The 22,154-nt window shown below is 54.0% G+C and overlaps 1 protein-coding gene across 13 annotated transcripts in view; it reads left to right on the top strand.

Moving 5' to 3' along the window:
* The window catches only part of AK8 (adenylate kinase 8), a 128,047-nt gene that overhangs the window by 35,970 nt on the left and 69,923 nt on the right, over positions 1-22,154 (top strand). For 12 of the 13 annotated variants that reach the window (XR_014830010.1, XM_085000224.1, XM_085000216.1 and 9 more), the window contains 5 exons: positions 5,132-5,213; positions 5,726-5,797; positions 6,156-6,356; positions 9,684-9,815; positions 18,317-18,406. Coding sequence is in view for 12 of the 13 variants with exons in the window: in XM_085000224.1 (XP_084856350.1) it covers positions 5,132-5,213; positions 5,726-5,797; positions 6,156-6,356; positions 9,684-9,815; positions 18,317-18,406 (577 nt within the window). In the remaining variant the exon portion in view is untranslated. Of the gene's footprint in view, positions 1-5,131; positions 5,214-5,725; positions 5,798-6,155; positions 6,357-6,907; positions 8,393-9,683; positions 9,816-18,316; positions 18,407-22,154 lie in introns of those variants that run through there. The other variant, XM_085000275.1, reaches the window with a different exon arrangement.

Below are 22,154 nucleotides of genomic sequence, written 5' to 3'. Positions count from 1 at the left end.
TTCGAAGAGGCATGTCTACACCGCAGCTGTGCTCTAAGATGTTTAGAAGGAACGGACCTTTTGCTGGCTGTTGTTGGATGACTGATTTCTTGTGCTTTCAACTGGGTCTGAAGCCGAGAGCGAAACCTGATTCTGTGAAGCGAGTGCTCCCTGCTGTGGGTCCCCTCGGTGTCGCCCCAGCCTTGGAACTGGGGTGGCGCTGGCCCATCTGGGGACAGAACGGGGTGTTTTTCCACCAGGGTCTTCCTCAGTAGAGCGGCCCCGCAGACGTTTCATGTGAATTGATTTTAAACCCTTCTTTAGCTGTTTGGAAACTAATAAAAAGCCTCCCACACATTCGCATCCGTGCTTCACCCTCGTTAACGCCCAGGCGATCCCTGGCTTGCAACCTGCAGACGGAGGAGTATCCCGCGTTCGCAGGTGTGAGTAAAAGTGCTGTGCAGGTGTCATTGATGATCAAGGATGGAACTGTCGGCTGTCTGGAAAAGTTGCTCCAGAACATTCCAGCCCCTCTGAGCACATGCACTGTTGGGCTGTGCACAGAGGATGGCCAGGCAGAGCCTTGGTGGGGGGCAGAGCCCGTGTGCACAGGGCAGGTAACCGAGTACTGTGCCCTGTCCTGGAGCGCGGTCGGGAACGCCAGCCGGGGGTGCCCTGTCCTGGAGCGCGGTCAGGCACGCCAGCTGGGGTGGCTGCTGTTTGAGATTGAACTTCGAAGTAAACATTCTTGCTGGTCCTCTTTCAGATGCATTGGATCCAGAGGTGATCCTAAGATGCCGCGTCGGGCCAAGAGCCTCCTGGTTTTGTATAAACCAAAGGAGCTGGTACAGGGCGATGTGATGTTGGCTTCTTTCGTCAAACACTCTCATTGTTCTCACTGATTGCCTTTCAACACATCCATTTCCCAAACTTGGTCTTTTAGTATGCACTCCTTTTCTGGCTGATAAAATCTCCCTGTTTTTCTCTTCCATATGTTGGGAAACCTTTAAGGTCCGTCAGAGGAAAGGTGGGGGGTGGGGGTGGGGGGAGCAGGCCTGCGATGCACCTTGTGAGGCTTCCCCGGGTTCCGACTTGGAGCCGCGTGGCTCCGGTTTATTGAATCCAAACCTTCAGCCTCAGACTGCCTCCTCGGGCCTGTGAGGAGGCGGCACTCAGCGGGGGATGGAGCAGCCTGGGTCTGCACTTGGACCGGGAGCTGGACCGGGGGAGCGCCCCCCTCTGGTCTGAGGAGGAGAGGGGAGGGGCCGAGGGGCACCGCATCAAAAAGGCCGAGGGCCCAGAGGGCGCGAGTCTGGCGGTGCGAAGCGGCTAATTGCGCTTTAATACTGGTCACGGGGCAGGAGAGGCCGGTGTTCACACAGAGCGGCGCCCGCTCGGTGGCGGCGGCCCACGCTGCTGGGCCTCGCCAGGTTCCCCGGGCTGGCTGGCTGCTCTCCCTTCCCTTTTCTTCGTCGGTGACATCTGCTCGGTGCCTGTCCCTCCCGTGATTCCGTACCCCTCGCAGCTGTGCCGACCTCCAGCTCTGAGCCGGCGTGTGGAGTGCCCTGAGCAGACGGCCTTTTTGATGTGTGATAAAACAGAACCGAGCCACGGGGGTATGGCGAGCGGAGGCATCGGAATATCAATTAACCTGCTCCGAACAAAGCTGCAGCTCCAGAGTGCAAGAGACATTTCGCTGAAGTGTCAGGAAGATGGATAATGTATTCTAATTAGGGACCGACTGCTACCTCCGCATCCAGCCGCTCCTGGAAGTCAGGCCCACGGCCCTCACGACGAGCCTCACCGGTGTCCCATCACGGCAGGGCTCGGATGCTGCTTACTGATTTATGACTTCTGGCTTTGCCAGAATTTGCAGCCATTAGCTTGCTCTCAAACCCAAGGGGTCCGTTTTGCAGCTGGGCCCTGGCACATGACCTCTGTAAACGCAGGAGCTCTGGGAGGGCGGGTCTTGTCCGGGCACTAAGCCTGGGGCTCCCGTCTCGAGGATGCTCCCTGACCCACACTCCCTGACGCCACAAAGGCCTGGGTCCCCGGCCCTTCCTTCCCAAGTGGCCTGGTGCGGGGATTGAGGGTTCCAAGGCTGCCTTCCCCAGAGGCGTGGGGCGTGGGTGCTGCCCTCAGAGGCCCCTCGGCAACCTAATTTTGGGGGGGCCACCTCCCGAGTCTGGGGAGTAGCCCCAGAGAGCTGGTGGCCTGGTCTTCCCTTCCGAGCCCCCCCTTCTTCTTCCTGAAATTCCTCATCTGCACAGAGAGACGGCGCACCGGCGAGGCCGGCTAATTAGGGAGACGTGCCTCACTTTGCTGCACTTTTCCTGTGTAATTGGAAGGCCCGCTTTCTCCAGTCGGCAAGAGCTGTTCCCCTGAATCGTTCTAAAAGCTTTGGACCACATGCTGATATCAGCTGCACATTTATGGGCGAGATTAGAATGATTGCTCCGTAATGCAGTATAAAAGCAGGGGTCTTCCTCGGCGCTGCGCGGAGTTCCAGCTTTCCTTCGGCTTCAAAGAGCCCAAAGGCAAAACCCAACTACCAGCCCTTGTCCTAGAAGAAGCGATCCATGGCTTCGGGCTCCCCCCCGACCCCCCAAATCCGGGAAAAGCAAAGGGTCTGAAAGTGGCCAAAGTTCAGGACAGGTGGGTCAGCCTCCAGAGTGTAGGTGGGGGAGCTCTGCGCCCCTGTGCCCGTGGCGGGCGCACGATGTTTGCTCTTTTTAGGAGCTGCAGCCAGCGCCCAGCTGGCTCTAACAAGGACTTAAGGGAGCACAAGGCTGTTAAAAAAATGTTCTTTTGCACTTTTGCTTCATTAGTTCGAGAAACCAGGGGCTCTGCGGCTGTGCGTTCTCCTGCATAATTTAAGAAATTAATGAAAGCATGCCTGATTTTTCCAATACTCTTTACTCTGTAAATTTGTTTTGCTTTTTTTAAACTGTCAGTCGAGGCTCTCGGAACCTACGTATTTGACGGTTGAAGAAACATGCCCCCCCCCCAAGAGAGGCGTTTCTTGCCCTCCCCACGTGGTGTTTTGTAGGTCAGGTGTTGCGAGTTACGAGTGACCCCGCGCCCATCTGTCCATCCTCCCACCTTCAAGCACCCAAGTCCGCGTAGTGACTGAGGGAGGGGCTTATGGCGGAGGTGGGGGGTGGTCCTCTTCTGGGAGCCGGTGTCACAGACCTCAGCTTCAACTTGGAGTGGTCTGGCCGCCCCCCACTCCCCGCAGAATGGGGACCTGAGGCAATTTGTGGCTTTACTGCACTCTTCCAAGTTTCCTTTATCTGACCATGCGTGGAAAGCAGTAATGGTGTGTGTGTGTGTGTGTGACTCTGGACTCACGGGATTTGAAGGACTTTAGAAATTGTTCAGTGTGAACATTGCTGAGGGACATCACACTCACACACACCCTTAAACAAATGGGAAGGGAGTGTATGGACGTGGTATTGCATAGATTAATCTGCGCATTTAGTGTCATTCCCAAATCTTGCAGAATTTATATTTTGGAACTTAGACAATATAGTTTTCTGCCTCCTTAGAAGAACAACTTTTTGAAAAAAAGAAAAAGGAGGAGATACCCTATTAGATAGAACAAAAAATTATGAAGCAACAGTAATTTAAATGGTCTGAAGGGAGTTCCCGTCGTGGTGCAGCGGAAACGAATCCCACAGGAACCATGAGGTTGCAGGTTCGATCCCTGGCCTTGCTCAGGGGGTTAAGGATCCGGCGTTGCCGTGAGCTGTGGTGTAGGTTGCAGATGTGGTTCGGATCTGGCGTTGCTATGGCTGTGGTGTAGGCCGGTGGCTACAGCTCCGATTCAACCCCTAGTCTGGGAACCTCCATGTGCCATGGAAGCGGCCCAAGAAATGGCAAAAAGACAAAAAATAAAAAAAAATAAAAAAAAAATGGTGTGAGGGGTTCCTGTTGAGGCTCAGCAGTAACAAACCCGACTAGGATCCATGAGGATGCAGGTTCCATCCCCGGCCCCGCTCAGTGGGTTAAGGATCTGGCATTGCCGTGGGCTGTGGTGTAGGCCAGCAGCTGTAGCTCCGATTCAACCCCCAGCCTGGGAACCTCCATATAACACACCTGTGGCCCGAGTGTGGCAAAAAAAAAAAAAAATCTTCTGAAGCAATTCTCTAACTGTACCAAGAAGGGGCTGAAGCCCAAGGCATTTCAGCCCCTTGATGAAATCACTAAGGAAGAGGAATTTGAACTGAGGCCTCATAATGCTCTATTTGGGACTTGGCCTTTTTTTTTTTTTTAATGGCAGGCTCTCCAGAGGCCTGTTTTATTTTATTTTTTTTTTTAATTGGCCATGGTGTTCCGTGGCTTGATGTGGGGTCTCAATTCCCAGACCAGGGGTTGAACCCAGGTTGCAGCGGTGAAGGCACTGAGTCCTAACGGCTAGACCACCAGGGAACTCCCTAGGACTTGTTTGCAAGAAAAGGGGGCTTTTGTTTTGACCCAGTCGTTCCTTGTCTCTCCTTTCTGAGCGGTTGTTCCTCACAGCGTGATTCCCAGCAGTGGAACCCTCTTCAGTCGAAATGTCCAGTCGCGGGCGAGGCAGGCTCACTCCCTGGAAGACGTGGGCCAGTGTGAAACGAACGGGTGGTTACAGCACAGGATGAAAAAAACCAGGACGTAAAATATGTATGTTGTGGGAGTTCCCTTTGTGGCTCAGAGGTTAACGAACCTGAGTAGGGTCCGTGAAGACGCGAGTTTGATCCCTGGCCTCGCCCAGTGGGTCAGGGATCTGGTGTTGCCGTGAGCCGTGGCATAGGTCACAGACACGGCTCAGATCTGGTATTGCTAAGGCTGTGGTGTACACTGGCAGCTGCAGCTCTGATTCCACCCCTAGTCTGGCAACTTCCATATGCCACAGGTGCGGCCCTAAAAAGCAAAAAAAAAAAAAAAAAAAGTATGTTGTGATTCTAATCGTACCCTAAGCTTCAGAAGGGAATCTGATACCATGAGAGCGGTTGTTCGGGAAAGGTGGCGTGGCTGTCAGAAACACTTATCTTCTTTTTTCTTCCAAGTTTCTTCCAGTCTTTCTGTAAAGGTGTCATATTCCTTTTCTAATAATTGCACAAAATCTGAAAGCGTCCAGATAGGTGAGCGCCTTTCCAACTTCTCTGCCCAGGGCTGGATTCTGGACGGCATCCCGGAAACGCGGGAGCAGGCCCTGCTGCTCCAGACCCTCGGCATCGCCCCCAGACACGTCAGTGAGTAGCCCTCCCGCCCAGGGCCCTCCCTGCGGACCCCACGAGCGAGCGCCCCCCTCGATCATGGGCTCCCCCGGGCCCACTCAGCCCCGGCACCATCCGGGCGAGAGGTTGGAGGGGCCAGTGATCCAGCTGGAAAGGAGATGAGCCCAGTGGAAATAAAGGCATTGGGGGCGTATTCTTAGAGAAACGGGGTTTTACGTTGACCCCGGTGAGTCCTTGTGCCTGGAATCCCACTTCCAGAAGCTTCCTTTGGGAAATAATCCCAAACGTGGCAGAAGCGGTCCAAACGGAGACGTGGGTCGGGAGCAAGTTACGGCAGCGAAGGCTGTTCCCAGGCCACCCTCCGAGCCTGGGCGCCCTCTGTCCTGAGAGCACGCGTTTGTGTGCTGGTGCCGAGAGGCCTCTCGAGCTTACTGGGCGTGCGGGGTGGTGGTGGTTTAATGTCGTCTACACCCCAAAAGACCTGCTGCCCACCACGCCTGGTTTCGCTCCTTGCCTTCTCTGTCCAGTCGTGCTCAGCGCTCCAGACACGGTCCTGATTGAGAGAAACTTGGGGAAGAGAGTGGACCCCCTAACCGGAGGTACGTTCAGCCCCACCCCGCCTACCATGCCCGGGGTCTCAGAAGTGACAGCCCCGGCCAGCCCTCCTCGGCCCTTACCCCCAGGCTCCGGGCAGACAGACCCTGCCCCGTCCCAGCTGGGTGACGTGGGACGAGTCGCCCAGCGTCTCTGAGCCTCGGTGTTCTCATGCGGACTCGGGGGTGATCGCTCGGAGGGTGAAATGAGAGCCTGCAGGCGGGTGCCCGGCAGGGAGCGGGTGCCCTGCAAGTCACAGCCGCCCTCCCCCTGTGCGGCTGAGCCGAGGCTGGTGCCGGGCTGCCGGGTTGGTGGACGAGCACCCAGGACCCGCAGGCTCCACCCGCCCGCCTCTCCCTGCAGAGGTTTATCACACCACCTTCGACTGGCCCCCCCAGCCCGAGATCCAGAACCGCCTGCTGGTGCCCGCGGGCATCTCGGAAGGAGAGACGGCACGGAAGCTGCTGGAGTTCCACAGAAACATCGTCAGGATCGCCCCCTCGTACCCCAAAATCCTCAGGGTCATCCCTGCCGATCAGCCGTGCGTGGACGTCTTCTGCCAGGGTAAACGCAGACGGGCCCTCACCCTTCTGGTCCCAGCGTCACTCAGTCGGGCAGCGATGCCCGTGTCCAGGGCCCAGGTGTGCCTGGGACCCCGGGAGTCAGGTCGCAATGGCCCGGGTCCCTGCACAGAAACCAGGGCAGGGTCCCTGACAGTCGTGATATTCAGAGGACTCGGCTGAGAGGGGAGGGGCAAGGACAGACGAGGGGGGGGCGCGTGTGGGGACACGGAGCAAGAAGTCTGGCCCCGAGGGTGAGGGAGAAGGAAGAGAAAATGGTAAAAGTTAAAACAAAGGACCCCAACCCACCACCACCATAAAAACAAAAAAAGCCCCAGCAACACCACTCAGGTGTCCAGGCCTGGGCCTGCCACCACATGTTCACAGCGGCCTCCCAGAAAGGGGCTGACGCAGGTTGAGGGGTGTGGGTGTGACTTCGGAGCCAGGTGACCTGCATGCACACCTCAGCTGTGCAGTCTTCGGCAACTCTCTTCACCCTCTGAGCCTCGGTGATGTCATCCCTACAATGGGGACGAAACTCCTGCCTTCCCGCAGATGGAGGTGAGGGTCTGGCGAGATCCTGCCGAGCAGGTGTCTGAGGCCGCAAGCCCGGTAGCTGGTGCCGAGAAACAGCTCCTAAACCTCAGACGTTCCTGCCGTGACCCAGCGTCCGGCCCCCAAAGGCAAGGAGAGTGAGGGTAATTCCACCGCAAGGCAGCTAAATTATCCTTTTTCAGAGGCTTTGCCGAGCCCCATTTGTCCCCATCCCCACGGATCCTCTTCTGTGCGATGCTGCTGGGTACCTGATAGAACCAAAAACCACCGCACGGATTGTAAGACCTGAGCGTTTACAGGGCCTTGCGTTTGTTTGTATGCGCTCATAAATCCCGTCAAGAGAAGTTTGGTTTTGGTGGGGAGGTGCTTCTGAGCTCCCGAGACCTGCCCTCACCCGGGCCCCCACCTGCCAGCAGACGTCTAGATCGGCTTTGCTTTACGAGAGCCAGTGACGGGCAGCCTCGCTCTCCAAAGCGGTCAGTGGACAATGGGGGACGTCTGGAAAGTGCTGCTGCTTGAGAAAGGCCAGGCTTACGGATGCCTTATAAATTTCCAGTGATTTTTGCCTCTCGGAAGGGTCTTTACTAGCAAACACTGCACTCTGAAGATAAACAACCACAGCGTTTATCTTATGCCATGATTCAGAATTTACACATTAATTACTTCCAAATTACTTAATTAAATTTAAAAGTTCATATGATCATTCATAAAGAATTCATGGCTGGAATTGTAAATAAAAATGTGAGTGTCTGAATATTAATTATTATTAATTAATAATGCAGGGAGATAAATTGAAAACTGGAATGCAAAATTCTCTCTGTATTTTTTTAATATCTCTGCAGCGCATCCAGCAACCACATATTTTTAAAAAGAATAATTAGATGTTGAGACCGTCTGGGGGATCATTACTTCTAATTAACTTAGTTATTTACTGTAAATTAAGCATCGTTTGTAAGCAGGCTGCTTTGCCTGCAGTGCTTGAGCTCTTTGCATGGGCTGCATCCGGGAAGATCTGGAGACGGAGACAGCCTTGCTCGAATCTCTTCCTCAGGGTCTGTCTCACTGAGGAAAAGAGTTAGCTGTGGCAGTGGGTCTGGGGGCGTTGTTCCAGCCCTGCCAACTCTCTGTAATACGGTGACAAGCAAAACACATCTCTCGTGGGCCCGTGGACGGATCAGATCAGATCAGGCCTGTAGTTTAGCTCAGCCTGGGAATGTATGCTCGCCAGGGTGATGCTGATTCTCGTCCATAACCTGGAAGACAGGTGACTTACCTGTGCCTTTAGTTCTGAAAAAGGGGAATCGGGCCTTCCCTGGTGGCCTAGTGGATGGGACTCGGTGCTCTCAATGCCGCAGCCCGGGTTCGGGGAGCAGAGATCCCACATCGAGCTGCTGTATGTCTTGGGAAAAAAAAAAAATGTAATACTTAAAATCTGGCCATAGGAAAAACCAAAATCTAAAAATAAAAATAAAAATGAAAAGAGGAGAATCATAGTATCATTAATGACCCTTCCAGTGAAAAAATGCCGCGAAGATTTGAGAGGTCAGAATTTGCCCAGGGAACATATCCCTGTGGTTCTCAATTCTGCCCCCGCCCCCTGGGGACATCTGGCAAAGTCTGGAGGCATTTGTGGTGGTCACTAGGGAGCGTGCTACTGGTGCCTGGTGGTGGAGGCCCCAGAGGGAGGTGCTCTAGCTGTCCAGAGGGCGAGGTTGGCAGACTCTACCCACTTGTCACAGGTTCCAGGGTGACGGGGTTCCCAAAGGCGGCGAGTCGGCACTGCCCCTCGCCCAGGACAGAATCCATCCGGGGTCAGGAAGGTGTCCTTCCCACGGCTGGCCTTGGGCCGGGTGGTCTGGGTCCCTGGCAGGAGGTGGAGCTGGGGAGGGAGACCCTGTTTTGATGTGACGGGAGCTGAGAAGTGGGCACCCGCCCTTGGCCTCAGCAGGCGGGGGGCTCCCCCCGCCCAAGTGCGAGTGGCTGCCCTTTAGCGCCCTGCTCTCACGCCCCCCTCCCTCTCCACGCTCGGTGGGAGGTGACCTGGTTTGATGTGCAGGAGCTTTTGGCATCCAGCGCCCCCGTGGCACAGGCACCTCACCCCGTCTCCCCACTTCTTTGTTCGTCAAATGTCAGGGGCACCAGGGGCCAGGGTGGCACGGCTGCATCTGCCCACTCCCAGGACCTATTTGATCCCTGCCTCTTTGGAGACTCGCAACAAAGTTGGTGGTGTCACTGGAGCGAGGCTGCAAATTACTCTCCACCAATTCCCGAGTCCTTCAGAAGTCCCCACGTGCCAGGCCCCCATGGGGCCTGACATGTTTATCAAAGCCCGAAGCCGACTCTAGGAGGTCGGCCTGGTCCTGGGGCTTCAGGGTGAGGCTCAGCGCCGAGTCCGAGTCCGTTGGGACTCATCCCGACCCAGTGTTTAGCGTGTGTCCTGTGTCCCGAGGCCAGCCCCCAGCAACACACCCACCCTCCTGGACCGGGAGGGACAAGGGCCACGGGGACACGCAGCTGTCTTAGAGGAGTTCCAGGGCAGGGCTCTGCTCAGAGTCGCTTCAGCATCTCACGGCCCCTCCCGCCTCAGTGCCCCGGCCTGAAGGGCACCTCCTTCCCCTGCAGCTTCGCCCTGCGGCCGCTTGGCGGGCGCACAGAGGGTCTCCATGAGCCGAAGAAGCGAGAAGTGACTGCCGTTCAGAGAGCCCAGGCAGAGGTGTTGTAAGCCGGCTCCCTCCTTAGGCCCCTGGTTAATCAGCCTCACGTCTTCGCTTTCCAGCTCTGACCTATGTCCAAACCATCCATCGCTCTAACGCCCCCTTCACCCCGAGGGTGCTGCTTCTCGGGCCCATGGGCAGCGGGAAGAGTCTGCAGGCCGCCCTCCTGGCCCAGAAATACGGCCTCGTCAACGGTGAGTGCCCGGCGGCCGCCCTGCTTCTGCATCCTCCCCTGCTCCCTGCCCTTCCAGGAGCCGGGAGAGCTCTTCTCTTTCTTGTTCCTGCTCTAGACAGCGTCCGCTAATCCGCCTGTGCAGGGGTAAGGGTTTTTCCTCGCAAAGAATACTGCCCTAGAACTATGAACCAACGAAGACAGGTCTGCAGCCCCCGAGCTGCAACGTTTTCTGGTTTCCAGTGGTCATTTTTTCTGTCCCTGGGAGCAGCGGTCTTTCTGTCCTCCGCCCCAGGGCGTTTTGCTCCCGCCCCTGCCGTCTCCGCAAAGTCACAGGGTTTGGTTTGTTGGTTCGTTTTGCATAATGTGGATCTGCTGTTTGTTTATTCCTCGGTCTCTTTTGGTTTCTCTCACCCGGGTCAGTGTGTTTACAGGCAAACGATTTCTGAACCAGAGGAAGACTTCTCGCTCAGCACACTTTCAATAAATATTTTACCAGGAGGAGAGAACATATTGAAATCAGTTCTCCAGGTCTTTGCTGGGGTGGTCCCAGGTGGTCTTGGATGCCAGTCTGGTTTCAGGAGGCCGCAGGGCTGAGAGGCGGCCGTGGCAGCCCCACAGAGCTGCAGGGAGTTAGCGGCACTGACCCCCACTTCCAGTGCTGCAGAAGCCTAAGTAACCTCCTCTTCCTTTACTGAGGAAGCATGAAACCTGTACCCTCAACTATATAAATACGCATAATATGCCCCCACATCATACATACACACCACGCGTGTACCTGTGTTCTGACACACACACACACACACACACACATCGTCCCAGAAAATCAAGTTGTGAATAAAAATGCTTTTCATTAGATCTCCGACTTAAAATTCCAAAGCCTCTGAGATCTCTAGCCAAGAATCTGTGATGAAAATCATACCCATACATTGAAGGTAGGAAACTGAGCGTGATTCTTACTAGTATGGAAAAAGCAGCAACCGTTGTATTAGTGTTTAGTAAATATCTGAATAGTGGTTTCCTGATTTGATTGATACGGAAAAATAGTCTGGACACCTGAGGGTAAAAAATGCTTTTGCTTGTATCAATGTGTTTATTTATTTATTTATTTTCTTGGTCTTTTTTGCCATTTCTTGGGCCGCTCCCTCGGCATATGGAGGTTCCCAGGCTAGGGGTCCAATCGCAGCTGCGGCCGCCAGCCTACACCACAGCTCACAGCAACGCCGGATCGTTAACCCACTGAGCAAGGGCAGGGATCGAACCCGCAACCCCATGGTTCCTAGTCGGACTCGTCAACCACTGCGCCACGACGGGAACACTCAATGTGTTTTTTTAAATGGAATTTTTCAGATAATTCCTTCTCCTTCTGAGTCCCCCCTCCCCCGTGTTTTTTTTTTTTTTTTTTTTTTTGTCTTTTTAGGGCTGCACCCACGGCACATGGAGGTTCCCAGGCTGGAGGTTGAATCAGAGCTGTAGCCTACACCACAGCCACAGCAACACTGGATCCGAGCCATATCTATGAACTACACCATAGCTCACGGCAATGCCAGATCCTTAACCCACTGAGTGAGGCCAGGGATTGAACCTGTGTCCTCATGGATGCTAGTCAGATTCACTTCCACTGAGCCACAACAGGAACTCCCCCACCCTTTTTTTTGGACTGCACTTGTGGCAAGTTCCCGGGCCAGGGATTGAACCCATGCCCCAGCAACAACCCAGGCCGCTGTAGTGCCAATGCCAGATCCTTAACCCACTGCACCATAGCAGCATCCTGAGTTACCTCTTAGGAGTTTATGAGACGAAATTTCCAGCGGTGGTTAAGGATGAGCAGCAGTCTACTTGTGGCCACGCCCACATGTTGATTTAAGTGCCTCCACGTACTGTTATGAAGGGTTGCAGTGAGAAGAGCCTTAATAGCAGAGCGAGGGGCTTAAAGGCACAGCAGCAGGACTGTAACAGGGAGTGCTCGGCTCAACCAAAATCAATGACGCTGTGCCAAGTTTGCTTATGCAGACACTCTCATTCAAGAAAAGTATTTTTTGGAGTTCCTGTTGTGGCTCGACGGAAATGAATCTGACTAGTATCCACGAGGACAAGGTTCCATCCCAAGCCTCGCCCAGTGGGTTAAGGATCCGGTGTTGCCGTGAGCTGTGGTGTAGGTCTCAGATGTAGCTCGGATCTAGCGCTGCTGTGGCTGTGGTGTAGGCCGGCGGCTACAGCTCTGATTCAACCCCTGGCCTGGGAGCCGGCATATGCCACAGGTGCGGCCCTAAGGAGACAGAAAAAATAAATAAGTATTTTTAAATTTAAATTGTTTTCTGTGCACCAATCACAAAGAAATGAAATGACACGTTTTCCCAAAAGGAAACTAAAAAGCTCATCATGGGTTTTGCTTTGTAGCAGAAGAGCCATCTCAGGGCTCTTTTCAATAACTGAGGATTTGGAGACTGACTCAGAGAGTTCGCCTTTCTCAGAGATGTTCTTGAGAAGTGTAAGACAGCCTGAGATTTCAGGGACTCTATTTAGGGGCTCTGTGGTCAGCAGAGGCAGGCCCTGAGCCATCCGTGGAGGTCTCTCTGCCGAGGCTTGTCTGCACCCACTGCCCTGGGAACTGCCTGCCCAGCCCCCCACAGCCCTCCCCTCGCGGGGGCCCCCTGGCTGAACTCTCATCTCCACATCTAGGAACCTCTTGGCCGCATCTCCAAAGAGACAGCCCAACATTCTCGCCAGCAAGGCTCATTGCAAGACTCCTGCGTATAATTGACCAGAATATAAACGGGCACAGCCTTCCAAAACCTAAAGGCCGCTGCTGATTGACCCGCTCACCGTGCGGCTCCTGGGTCCGGGATCCCCACCTCGGGTTTTACTGGTGCCGAAACACCACCGATCCCCATCCTCGCCAAGAAATGTGAAGGACGCATCACGAAAAGTAGAGGCAGTCCCAGACTGTGCGTGAGAGGGTTAGTTCAGTAAACCTTGGGCAGCTATGAAAACGAAACCAGTGGGCGTTCCCGTCGTGGCTCAGTGGTTCACGAACCCGACTAGATCCCTGAGGACGCGGGTTTGACCTCTGGCCTCGCTCAGGGGGTGAGGGATCTGACGTTGCCCTGAGCTGTGGTGTAGGTCGCAGATGCGGCTCAGATCCCGCGTTGCCGTGGCTGTGGTGTAGGCTGGCAGCTGCAGCGTAGGCTGGCGGCTGCAGCTTTGATTGGACCCCTAGCCTGAGAATCAAGAGATAAAAAAAAAAAAAAAAAAGAAAAGAAAAAGAAAAAGAAGCCTGTAAAGTGGCCTAATGTCCATGATGAGTTGTTACATGAGGTGGGGTGCAAAGCAAGTCACTCCGCAGTGTTCGGGGAATGATCTCATTTTTCTTCCAAAAGTATGTTTTCTGTGCTCAGAAAAAGTCTGAAAGATACCCACATACCCTCCTGGGTATCCCTGTAGATGGCGTGTTATACGAACACGTGGATTTTTTCCCTGCTTTGAGCGTGAGTTTTCGAACCAGAAACAACCAGGAAGAATTTCACTAAAATACCATGAACAGTGCTCGCCGCGTGCCCGCTCTGTGCAGGGCACCTTCTTTGGTGCCCAGATGGGGAAAATGTGGAACAGAGAGGAGAAGACCTTCGGGGGGTGGGGGGTGGGCCCTGCTGGGCTGGGGGGGGCGCGTGAGGTGCGGTGACGCTCATCCCCGAATCGTCCCAGGTCTTGTGCCTAAAGCCTTAGGACCGGGAGCCTCTGGAAAGAACGCTTCTCTCTTTTCTTCAGAAGATACCGTGGGGTCAGGGGGCTATAGCAGGGGTTTTAAACCATTCTTTCCCTGGAGAAACACTTAATGTTACACAGTTTTCTCTATCAACTTCTTTTTTTTTTTTTTTTTTTTTTTTTTGTCTTTTTGTCTTTTGTTGTTGTTGCTATTTCTTGGGCCGCTCCTGCGGCATATGGAGGTTCCCAGGCTAGGGGTCTAATCGGAGCTGTAGTCTCCGGCCTACACCAGAGCCACAGCAACGTGGGATCCGAGCCGTGTCTGCAACCTACACCACAGCTCATGGCAACGCCGGATCGTTAACCCACTGAGCAAGGGCAGGGACCGAACCCGCAACCTCATGGTTCCTAGTCGGATTCGTTAACCACTGCGCCACGACGGGAACTCCTCTATCAACTTCTTTAGCTGCCTCTCACAAAATTTTACTGTGTTGTGTTTTATCATTCAGTTCAAAATATTTTATGATATCCTTTGTGGGTTTTTTCTTTTTTTTTTTTTCCTGGACCCATGTATTATGTAGAAGCGTATTGCTTAATTTGCAAATACTTGGGAATTTTCCATATTTTTTTTTGTTTAACTTTATTGGGGGGCGGCTGTCAAAGACGTACCCTACACGATTTCCATTCTTTGACATGTACTGATATTTTTACGGCCCAGCACATGCTGTGTGTGTCTGTCAATTCCTTGTGCCCAGGGCGGCTGTGTATTTTGGCATCACTGTTGGCTCCGGTGCCTTAAGAAGGTCCACGAGGAGACGATTTGACAGCCTCGTTCATTTCTTCAGTGTCCTCAGTGATTTCTGTCTGCTGCTCAGTTCGGTGACAGAGAGGGGCGTTGCAATCTCCAGCTCTGTGGATGTGTCCATTTCTCTGCCAGGCTTTGCTTCGTGTGGCGTGAAGCTATGTCACGAAGCACATACACACGAGGGATTGGTATCTCTTCTTGCCGGAGGTGTCCTTTCGTCGTCAGGAAGTACACCTCTACCCTCCAGGGATACGTGCTTCCCCGAAGTCGACTTCGTCTAAGTAAACCCTCTACCCTTTTTCTTTTCCACCATTCGTGTCTTGTATTCTAAATATGTATCTCGTGGATAACATATAATTGCTTTTTAAAAAATTGCTCGTCTTGCTTTAAAAAAAAAATTCACTCTGACATTTTCTGCCTTTTAACTGAAGTGTTTAGTCCATTTCCACTTAAAGTGATTTTTATGTGGTTGGTTTCAAGTCCACCACTCTGGTTTTTTGTCTTGTATTTGTATTATCTGTTCTTTATCCCCCCTTTCCTGACAACTTGTAGATTGGTCACAAATTTTTTTTCTCTGTCTTTTTGAGGGTCACACCTCTATAACATATGGAGGGTCCCAGATGAGGGGTCGAATCGGAACTGTAGCCGCCGGCCTACGCCAGAGCCACAGCAACGCAGGATCCGAGCCGCGTCTGTGACCTACACCACAGCTCACGGCAACGCTGGATCCTTAACCCACTGGGCAAGGCCAGGAATCAAACCTGTGTCGTCCTGGATGCTAGTCGGGCTCATTAACCACTGAGCCATGATGGGAACTCCTGGTGGCATATTTTTAGTAATCCATTGTGTTTCCTCTGTTGCCTTGTTGGCTATTTATCTTTGCTCTTTATTTGATTTTTTCGTGATGGCTCTAGGGGTTAAACATCATCCTTTACCCGTCGCAGTCTCTCTCGAGTTAATACTGTACCTCCTCGTCACAGCGCACCCTTCCCTTTGCCTCGTCCTGCCCCTTTGTGCTGCTGTTGGCATATATTTCACTCCTGCGTGTGTTGTAAACCCCACACAATGCTGTAATTATTTTTGCTTTAAACAGTCATCTTTTTAAAGTCAAGAAATGGGGGAAGGGCTTTTGTATAAACTCCGTATCAACACTTTTCACTCCTTTGTTTAGATCTGAGTTTCCATCTGATGTCCTTTTCTTTCAGCCTAAAGAACTGCCTTTAACATTTCTTGTAGAGCAAGTCTGCTGGTGAAATTCAGCTTTCATCTGTCTGAAAATGTCTTTATTTCACCGTCACTCTTGAAGGATGTTTTTGCTGCATATAGAAATCTATGTTGACAGTTTTTTCCCCTCTTAGCCCTTTAAAGGTGTCAGTCTGTTGTATTGTGACTTGTATGGCTTCTGAGAACTCAGCGGTTATTTTGATCTTTGTTCCCCTATATATAAAGCCTCCTCCCCGCCCCCCCGCCCCCCGCCCCTAGCTGCTTTTTATATTTCCTCTTTCTCTTTTGTTTTCAGACATTTAACTATGATATACCAAGATGTGGTTTCATTTGTGTTTATTGTGCTTGAGTATCAGAGAATCTTGGATCTGTAGCTTGATTTTTTTTTTTATTAAATTTTGAGATTCTCCTCCCGTTGCTTTCTCAAATACCTCCCCACCTTCCCCCTCCTCTTTCCTGAACTCCAGTTTGGCGCCTGTTAAACTGTTGGCCATGGCTCTCCAAGTCCCTGAGGCGTTGTTCTTTTTTTCCCTGTTTTGTCCCCACCTTCTCTTTGCTTCAGTTCAGATACTTTCTGTTGCCTGTTTTCATGTCTTCAGAGTCAATGACTGCAGCCGACCCACTAATGTTTTTCGTTTAGGATACTGTGTTTTCCAGTTCTAGAAGTTCATCTGGGAGTTCCCGTCGTGGCGCAGCAGAAACTAATCTGACTAGGAACCATGAGGTTGTGGGTTTGATCCCTGGCCTCGCTCAGTGGGTTAAGGATCCGGCGTTGCCGTGAGCTGTGGTGTAGGCCGGTGGCTACAGCTCCGATTAGACCCCTAGCTTGGGAACCTCCATATGCCACGGGAGCGGCCCTAGAAAAGGCAGAAAGACAAAAAAAAAAAAAAAAAAAAAGAGAGAGAGAGAGAAACTCTATCTGGTTTATGTTTATAGTTTCCACTTCTCTGCTGAGATTTCCCATCTCGTCTTCTTTTTTTTTCTTTTCGTTTTTTTGTCTTTTTTTAAGTCAGGTTCGTTAACCACTGAGCCATGACAGGAACTCCTCTTCATTCATTTCATTCATTTTAATATTCATAATAGCTGTCTTATTGTTTGTTTGGTTGGGTTTTTTTTTTTTTTTTTTTTTTTTTTTTGGTCTTTGGTCTTTTGTCTTCTCAAGGCTGCACCTGCAACACATGGAGGTTCCCAGGCTAGGGGTCAAATCAGAGCCTACGCCACAGCCGCAGCCAATGCAGGATCTGAGCCACGTCTGCAACCAACACCACAGCTCACGGCAACGCCGGATCCCCAACCCACTGAGCGAGGCCAGGGGTTGAACCCATAACCTCATGGTTCCTAGTTGGATTTGTTTCTGCTGTGCCACGACGGGAACTCCTGTGTTACCATTCTCACGTGCAGATTCTGACGTCTGTGTGAGCTCTTGGTCTGATTCTATGGCCTGATTCTCTCTCTGTAGGGGTCACATTTTCCTGGTGTTTTTTGTTTGTCTTTGCATCTCCAGTAGTTTTTCGTCTTGTAGGCTGGACATTTCGGTTCTCACGTGCTTGAGAGTCTAGATTGCGTGGACCTGCTCTGAGACCACTGTGAAGAAGGGTTGAGTTCTAACAGTTAATTCACAGGGAGGGTCGACCTGACGCCCTTGAGGCTTATTTTTAGTTGTTGTGACGGCAGGATCAGTGTGTGCTTCCTCCAGGGCTCGTATGTCCCGACAGCTGAAGCGTGGGAAGATGCCGGCACCTGCCCCCCTTGTGCAGGTCTCCGCTTAGCTCCCCACTTCCCAGGCCTGGTGGAGTCCTGCCCTGCACACCTGCGGGTTTGCAGGACCAAGGCTCAGGTGAGCCCTCACACAGATTCCTGAGAGCCCCCCGGGCCCACCCCCGCCATTACTCGCTCAGCAGGTCAAGGATCCGTTGCTATGAGCTGTGGTGTAGGTCGCAGACCAGGCTCGGATCTGACATTGCCGTGGCTGTGGTGTAGGCTGGCAGCTACAGCTCCGATTGGACCCCTAGCCTGGGAATCTCCATGTGCCACAGGAGTGGCCCTAAAAAGCAGAAGAAAAAAAAAAAAAAAAGAAAGGAAGAAAAAAGAAAAGCAAGATTGTGCAGTTAACTCATGGGATGTGGTGGGGCCCCTCTGGCTTTGGCGGTTAAGGTTTTCATAGCCAAGGAAAGGGCAGCTGTGTTTGTTAACTTCCACACTTGTTAGCGGACACCCCGGTGCGCTGGCCGCGGCTGGGGTGGGGAGACCTGGCGATGCTGGTGACAGGAAGGCACCTGAGAGCCCCTTTGTTAAGGAGCCCGGTTGTCCTATAGGCTCATCATCGCACGGGGCCCTGGAGGCAACCAGCTTGCCGTGGCTCTGCCGTGGCTCATCACGCAGGTCAAGAGGCTCTCCGCCCACATGCTCACCCCCCCCCAACCCCCGCGCCCGCCCGCCCGGGCCTCGCTGAGTGGTTCCGAGCATCACCGAGGCCTGCGGGGCCTTCTCCGGTGGTGACATCCCTTGTTATGGCATCTCTGCACCGTCCCGTTTTAATATGCTCTTGGCCAAATGCATTCTTTTTCATTCCACATCTTCCTTTTCGGCTTCCTTTTTATTTCCAATTCCTTTTTGATACTTACTTTCACTTGGACACTCAGAAGAATCCCTTTTATATTTTTTTCAGTGACCTTTTTTTTTCCCCCAGCAGGCAGCGCTGGGGGTTCTTTTTTTTTTTTTTTTTTCCCTCCTCATTCTTCCTTCTATTTAAAATTTAACGGGCGTCTTTCTGCTCCTCTCTCCTCCAGTCTGCTGTGGGCAGCTGCTCAAAGAGGCCGTGGCGGACAAGTCCAAGTATGGCAAGGTGATCCTGTCCTTTTTCGAAAAGGAGATAGCAGGTAGGCCCCCTTCGGGGAACTTCCAGAACCGTCCAGGCTCTGGAGAGACACTGCTGTGCGAGGCTTGTGGGCCCCTGGGGCTCCGACTGGGGAGATAACTGGGAAATGGGAGCTGGGCTCCCCCGTTGGCAAGGGACCTGTGTCCCTTCCCTGCCTGGTCCCCTTGGCTCCCAAGTGCGTCCCGAGGGAGGGGCTGTGTGGGCGTGGCCCTTTCACTGCTGGTGTGGCACGTTTCCGTTTCTCAAGGACGCTTTGCTTTCCAAAACTGTTAGCACTTGATGCCAAGACCCAGGAGAGGCCACGGAGCTGCCCGCCCCTGCATTATTTGGTGTAGAAAAATTCTCTGGGCAAATATGCCAAGTTAACCAGCAGTCAGAAGCCAGAAGGTCCAGACAGCTTTGCAGATAGGAGGCTCGAGTGGCTTCGGGTCACGGGGGCTGGATTGGATCTTCTTTCCAGACCCCCTCTGTGATCCACACCCTGAAAGGAGTCCCTGGATCTGACCCCCGAGAAAGGCACCTGCTCCAGTCCCCAAGTCCACAAGGGAGCCCCCCAGGAGGGACCGAGCTGCCGAGGCACAGAGCCAGCCCCTGCCGGGGCTTGTCCCCGAGGCCGTGCGTTTTCCACACACCCGCATCTTCCACTCTTGTGTCAGGGCTATAGCTCCTCTGAGCAGCCAGTACCAGCTCGTTATCAAGGCTGTGAGCAGGTACCTATTGTGAAGAAAACCCACCCAGAAAGAAGCTGCCCTTACACAGGACAATGAGGAGTTCCTCTGGGGTGCAGCGGGTTAAGGGTCCGGCTTTGCCCCAGCCGTGGCGTAGGTCGCAGCTGCAGCTCAGGTTCAATCCCTGGCCTGGGAACTTGCATATGCCATGGGTGCGGCCAAAAAGGAAAGAAAAGGGCAAGGCACAGGCCCTGACAGGGCCGCCCTCCCGACAGAAGGCTCCCGCCTCTCCTGCTGTTTTCTGGGCCGGGTACGTGGATGAGGAAGCTCGGAACCGGCTGCTGGCTCCTGACCTCGGCTTACAGGGCCCCGGGGAGGACCGCCTGGCCCAGCCCTCCAAGACCCTCCTTCAGTTGCTCTAGCTCCGGGGTGACGTTCAAGTGAGGCCGAATGGCATCCACCCAGCGCAGGGACCTTCATAGTGAGACACGGGGGTCAGTGAGGGGCCTGTTCCCTCCTGAGTCACAGGGCTGGTGACTGGGACGGGATGCGAGCCGGGGCCCTGGGTGGGAGTACAAGTCCCTGCTCCAGATCTGGGGGCTGCCGCCGCCGGCCACACGGCCCCCGTGTGTCAGTGGTGAGCTGGAGGCCGCCGCCGCCGCCGCTGGAGCACATTTGCCCGGCTTCCGCCTTATCAGGGCAGGGCTGGTTATCAGCCCCCTAAAGAACGTTGGTTGCGTAAAAGAGTGGTTCTTAGCAGGTTTATGTCACTTTAGTGTCCTGCTGCACACACTGGGTGGTAATGTGTCTACTTCTCCACGAAGCAACGTTTCACGGTTCGGAAAGACAACGGCCAGGCTGCTGAGGCAGAGTGGACGCTGGGCAAATCCTAGGCAAGTGAAGGCAGAAAGCCTTTGTCTCCTCTTGCAGCTTTCCTATACTTTTGAATTTTTTTTTTCCAAATTAGGAAGTCACAAAAAGCCCGCGTGCGGGTGCTTTCCAGATGGGTGCCCTTCAGTAGTACCGCGGTGCCTCCTCTCGTGCCGCCGCAGGGGTGCAGACGGCCTGGGTCTTTGATGCTCGGGGCCCACGAGCAACTGCGCCGGTCCCATCAGCCCGAGGCGCCCTCCTGCCACCGGGCGGGGAGTGCTCGCGAGCTCCACGCCGCCTCTGGGTATCGCTGGGTTATTCGCTTTCCAGTGCTGCCGAGCCCAGCTGAGGGGTCTCACACTCACAGGTTTGTTATCTTTCAGTGCAGGAGGTCAGAAGCCCTGCAATCATGTGCTGGCAGGGCTGCGCTCCTCTGGGGGGGAATTCTCTGGGGAGAACCTGTTTCCCTGCCTCCTCCAGCCTCCGGGAGGCCCCCCCTCCCGTCTTCACCGTCAGCCGTGTAGCTGCCTTCACGCCTCCCTCTGACTCTGACCCAGGGTGTCTTTTTCACTGGTGGTCAAGAGGCAGAGCTGCTGCTTTTCTGTTTTGGTGTTTCGGTGCCTACAGAGGAGACAGTGCGTAATCCCCGATTTCCTGTAAAGGGAGCCAGGCGCCGCCGGTAGCCTCGGTCGTCAGTGCTTTGTGCTAAGTTTTCTCCTCTCTAACCTCTGTTCACTTAGACGGCGTCGCTCTGCACCTGCACGTCCTGTACAGTGAAAGACACAGCACCCGTGTCACATCTTCCTCACGGAAGCAATAAATTCTGTCACTGCGCTAATCCTGAGCTCGCGGGGACAACAAAGCATTCATTTACATTCATCCCCACTAACAGGCCTCATTAGTGGCTGCGGAGCCACTGCCGAGAAAACCAAAGCCTCGGCTGGCGGAGGAAGAGCGCCGAACCCCCCAGGTCTGGCCAAGCCGCCTCGCCGCCAGGGGAGACAGGAAGAAAATTTAAATGATTCTCCACCGAAGTCAGCTTTGAAAGGAAGGTCAGACTGAGCACGGAAGCTCTGCGTAGTTACCACAGCCCCACGCCCCTTCCGGAATCTTCTGGAATCCGGCACTGCTGGTGTCTGGGTTTCTGGCAGGGAATCAGCCTCACCCAGCCTGAGCTTGGAACTCCTCAGGAGACAGACCCAGGGTCTCCGGGGGTATTGGACGGAGAAGGTGGCCTGGCTCGGAGGGCACAGTCAGGCTTCCTGAATGCCCCCCACCTCCCCCTCGGTCCAGGCCCGGGGACAAGCCAGGTGGGAGGCAGAGGTGGCACTTCACCATAAAGAGCCACCCCCCGAAAGTGGGGCTGGGGAGACCGGCCCAGGCGTCCCCAGGAAGAGCCCGACTGGGTGGAGGTGGAAGTGGGAGGGAATGCGGCCGCACTGAGGGCGAGGGCCCGCCACCTAGAGGGTGGGAGCCGGAGGGACATGGCCAGTCCCACGGGTGACCCCTGTCTGTGCGGGAGAGAGGCAGGGGCAGGGGGAGCTCACGCTCCCACACCACCCTGGACCATGCTGCCCCTGAACCAGAGAGCTCGCTCATCCACCATCACTCTCTCTCTCTCTTTTCCCTTTTCTAGGGCTGCTTCCTGCGGCATGTGGAGGTTCCCAGACTAGGGGGTCTAATCGGGGCTGTAGACCCCAGCCTACGCCAGAGCCATAGCAACTTGGCATCCGAGACGCATCTGCGACCTACACCACAGCTCACGGCAACGCTGGATCCTTAACCCACTGAACAAGGCCGGGGATCGAACCCGCAACCTCATGGTTCCTAGTCGGATTCATTAACCACTGCACCACTGCAGAAGCTCCCACCATCACCTTCCACCGTTGGCAGAACTTCTGGGAGAGGAGCTGTGGCTGCCCCTCCCCCCAGGGGGCCGTGGAAGCGACTCAGATCCCCCCCCCAGGCCCTGGGTGGGCTTCCGATGTGCCTGCTGGGTGCCAGCCTTCCTGGGAGCCCCTCCTGTGCTTTCTCAGAGAAATCCAGAAGGTTCCAGAAACCCTACAAAGTTCAGGGAGCTCAGCTAAAGGAGCAGAGATTCTTGAAAGGACACAAGAGCCCTCATCCCCTGGGGCAGAGCCCCAGCAGCTCAGAGCTGGCAGCTGTCACCGCCAGAACATTCTGTCCTGTAGCCCACCTGGTGTAGAACTC

The sequence above is a fragment of the Sus scrofa genome, chromosome 1 (assembly GCF_054392235.1).
Source record: "Sus scrofa isolate SSC_HxYL_T2T_F1_AM1 chromosome 1, Sscrofa_HxYL_maternal_Yorkshire_Landrace_v2.0, whole genome shotgun sequence".
Classification (NCBI taxonomy): Eukaryota; Metazoa; Chordata; class Mammalia; order Artiodactyla; family Suidae; genus Sus; species Sus scrofa.
Note: the sequence above shows the minus strand (reverse complement) of the source record. Positions and strands in the feature narration are given on the sequence as shown.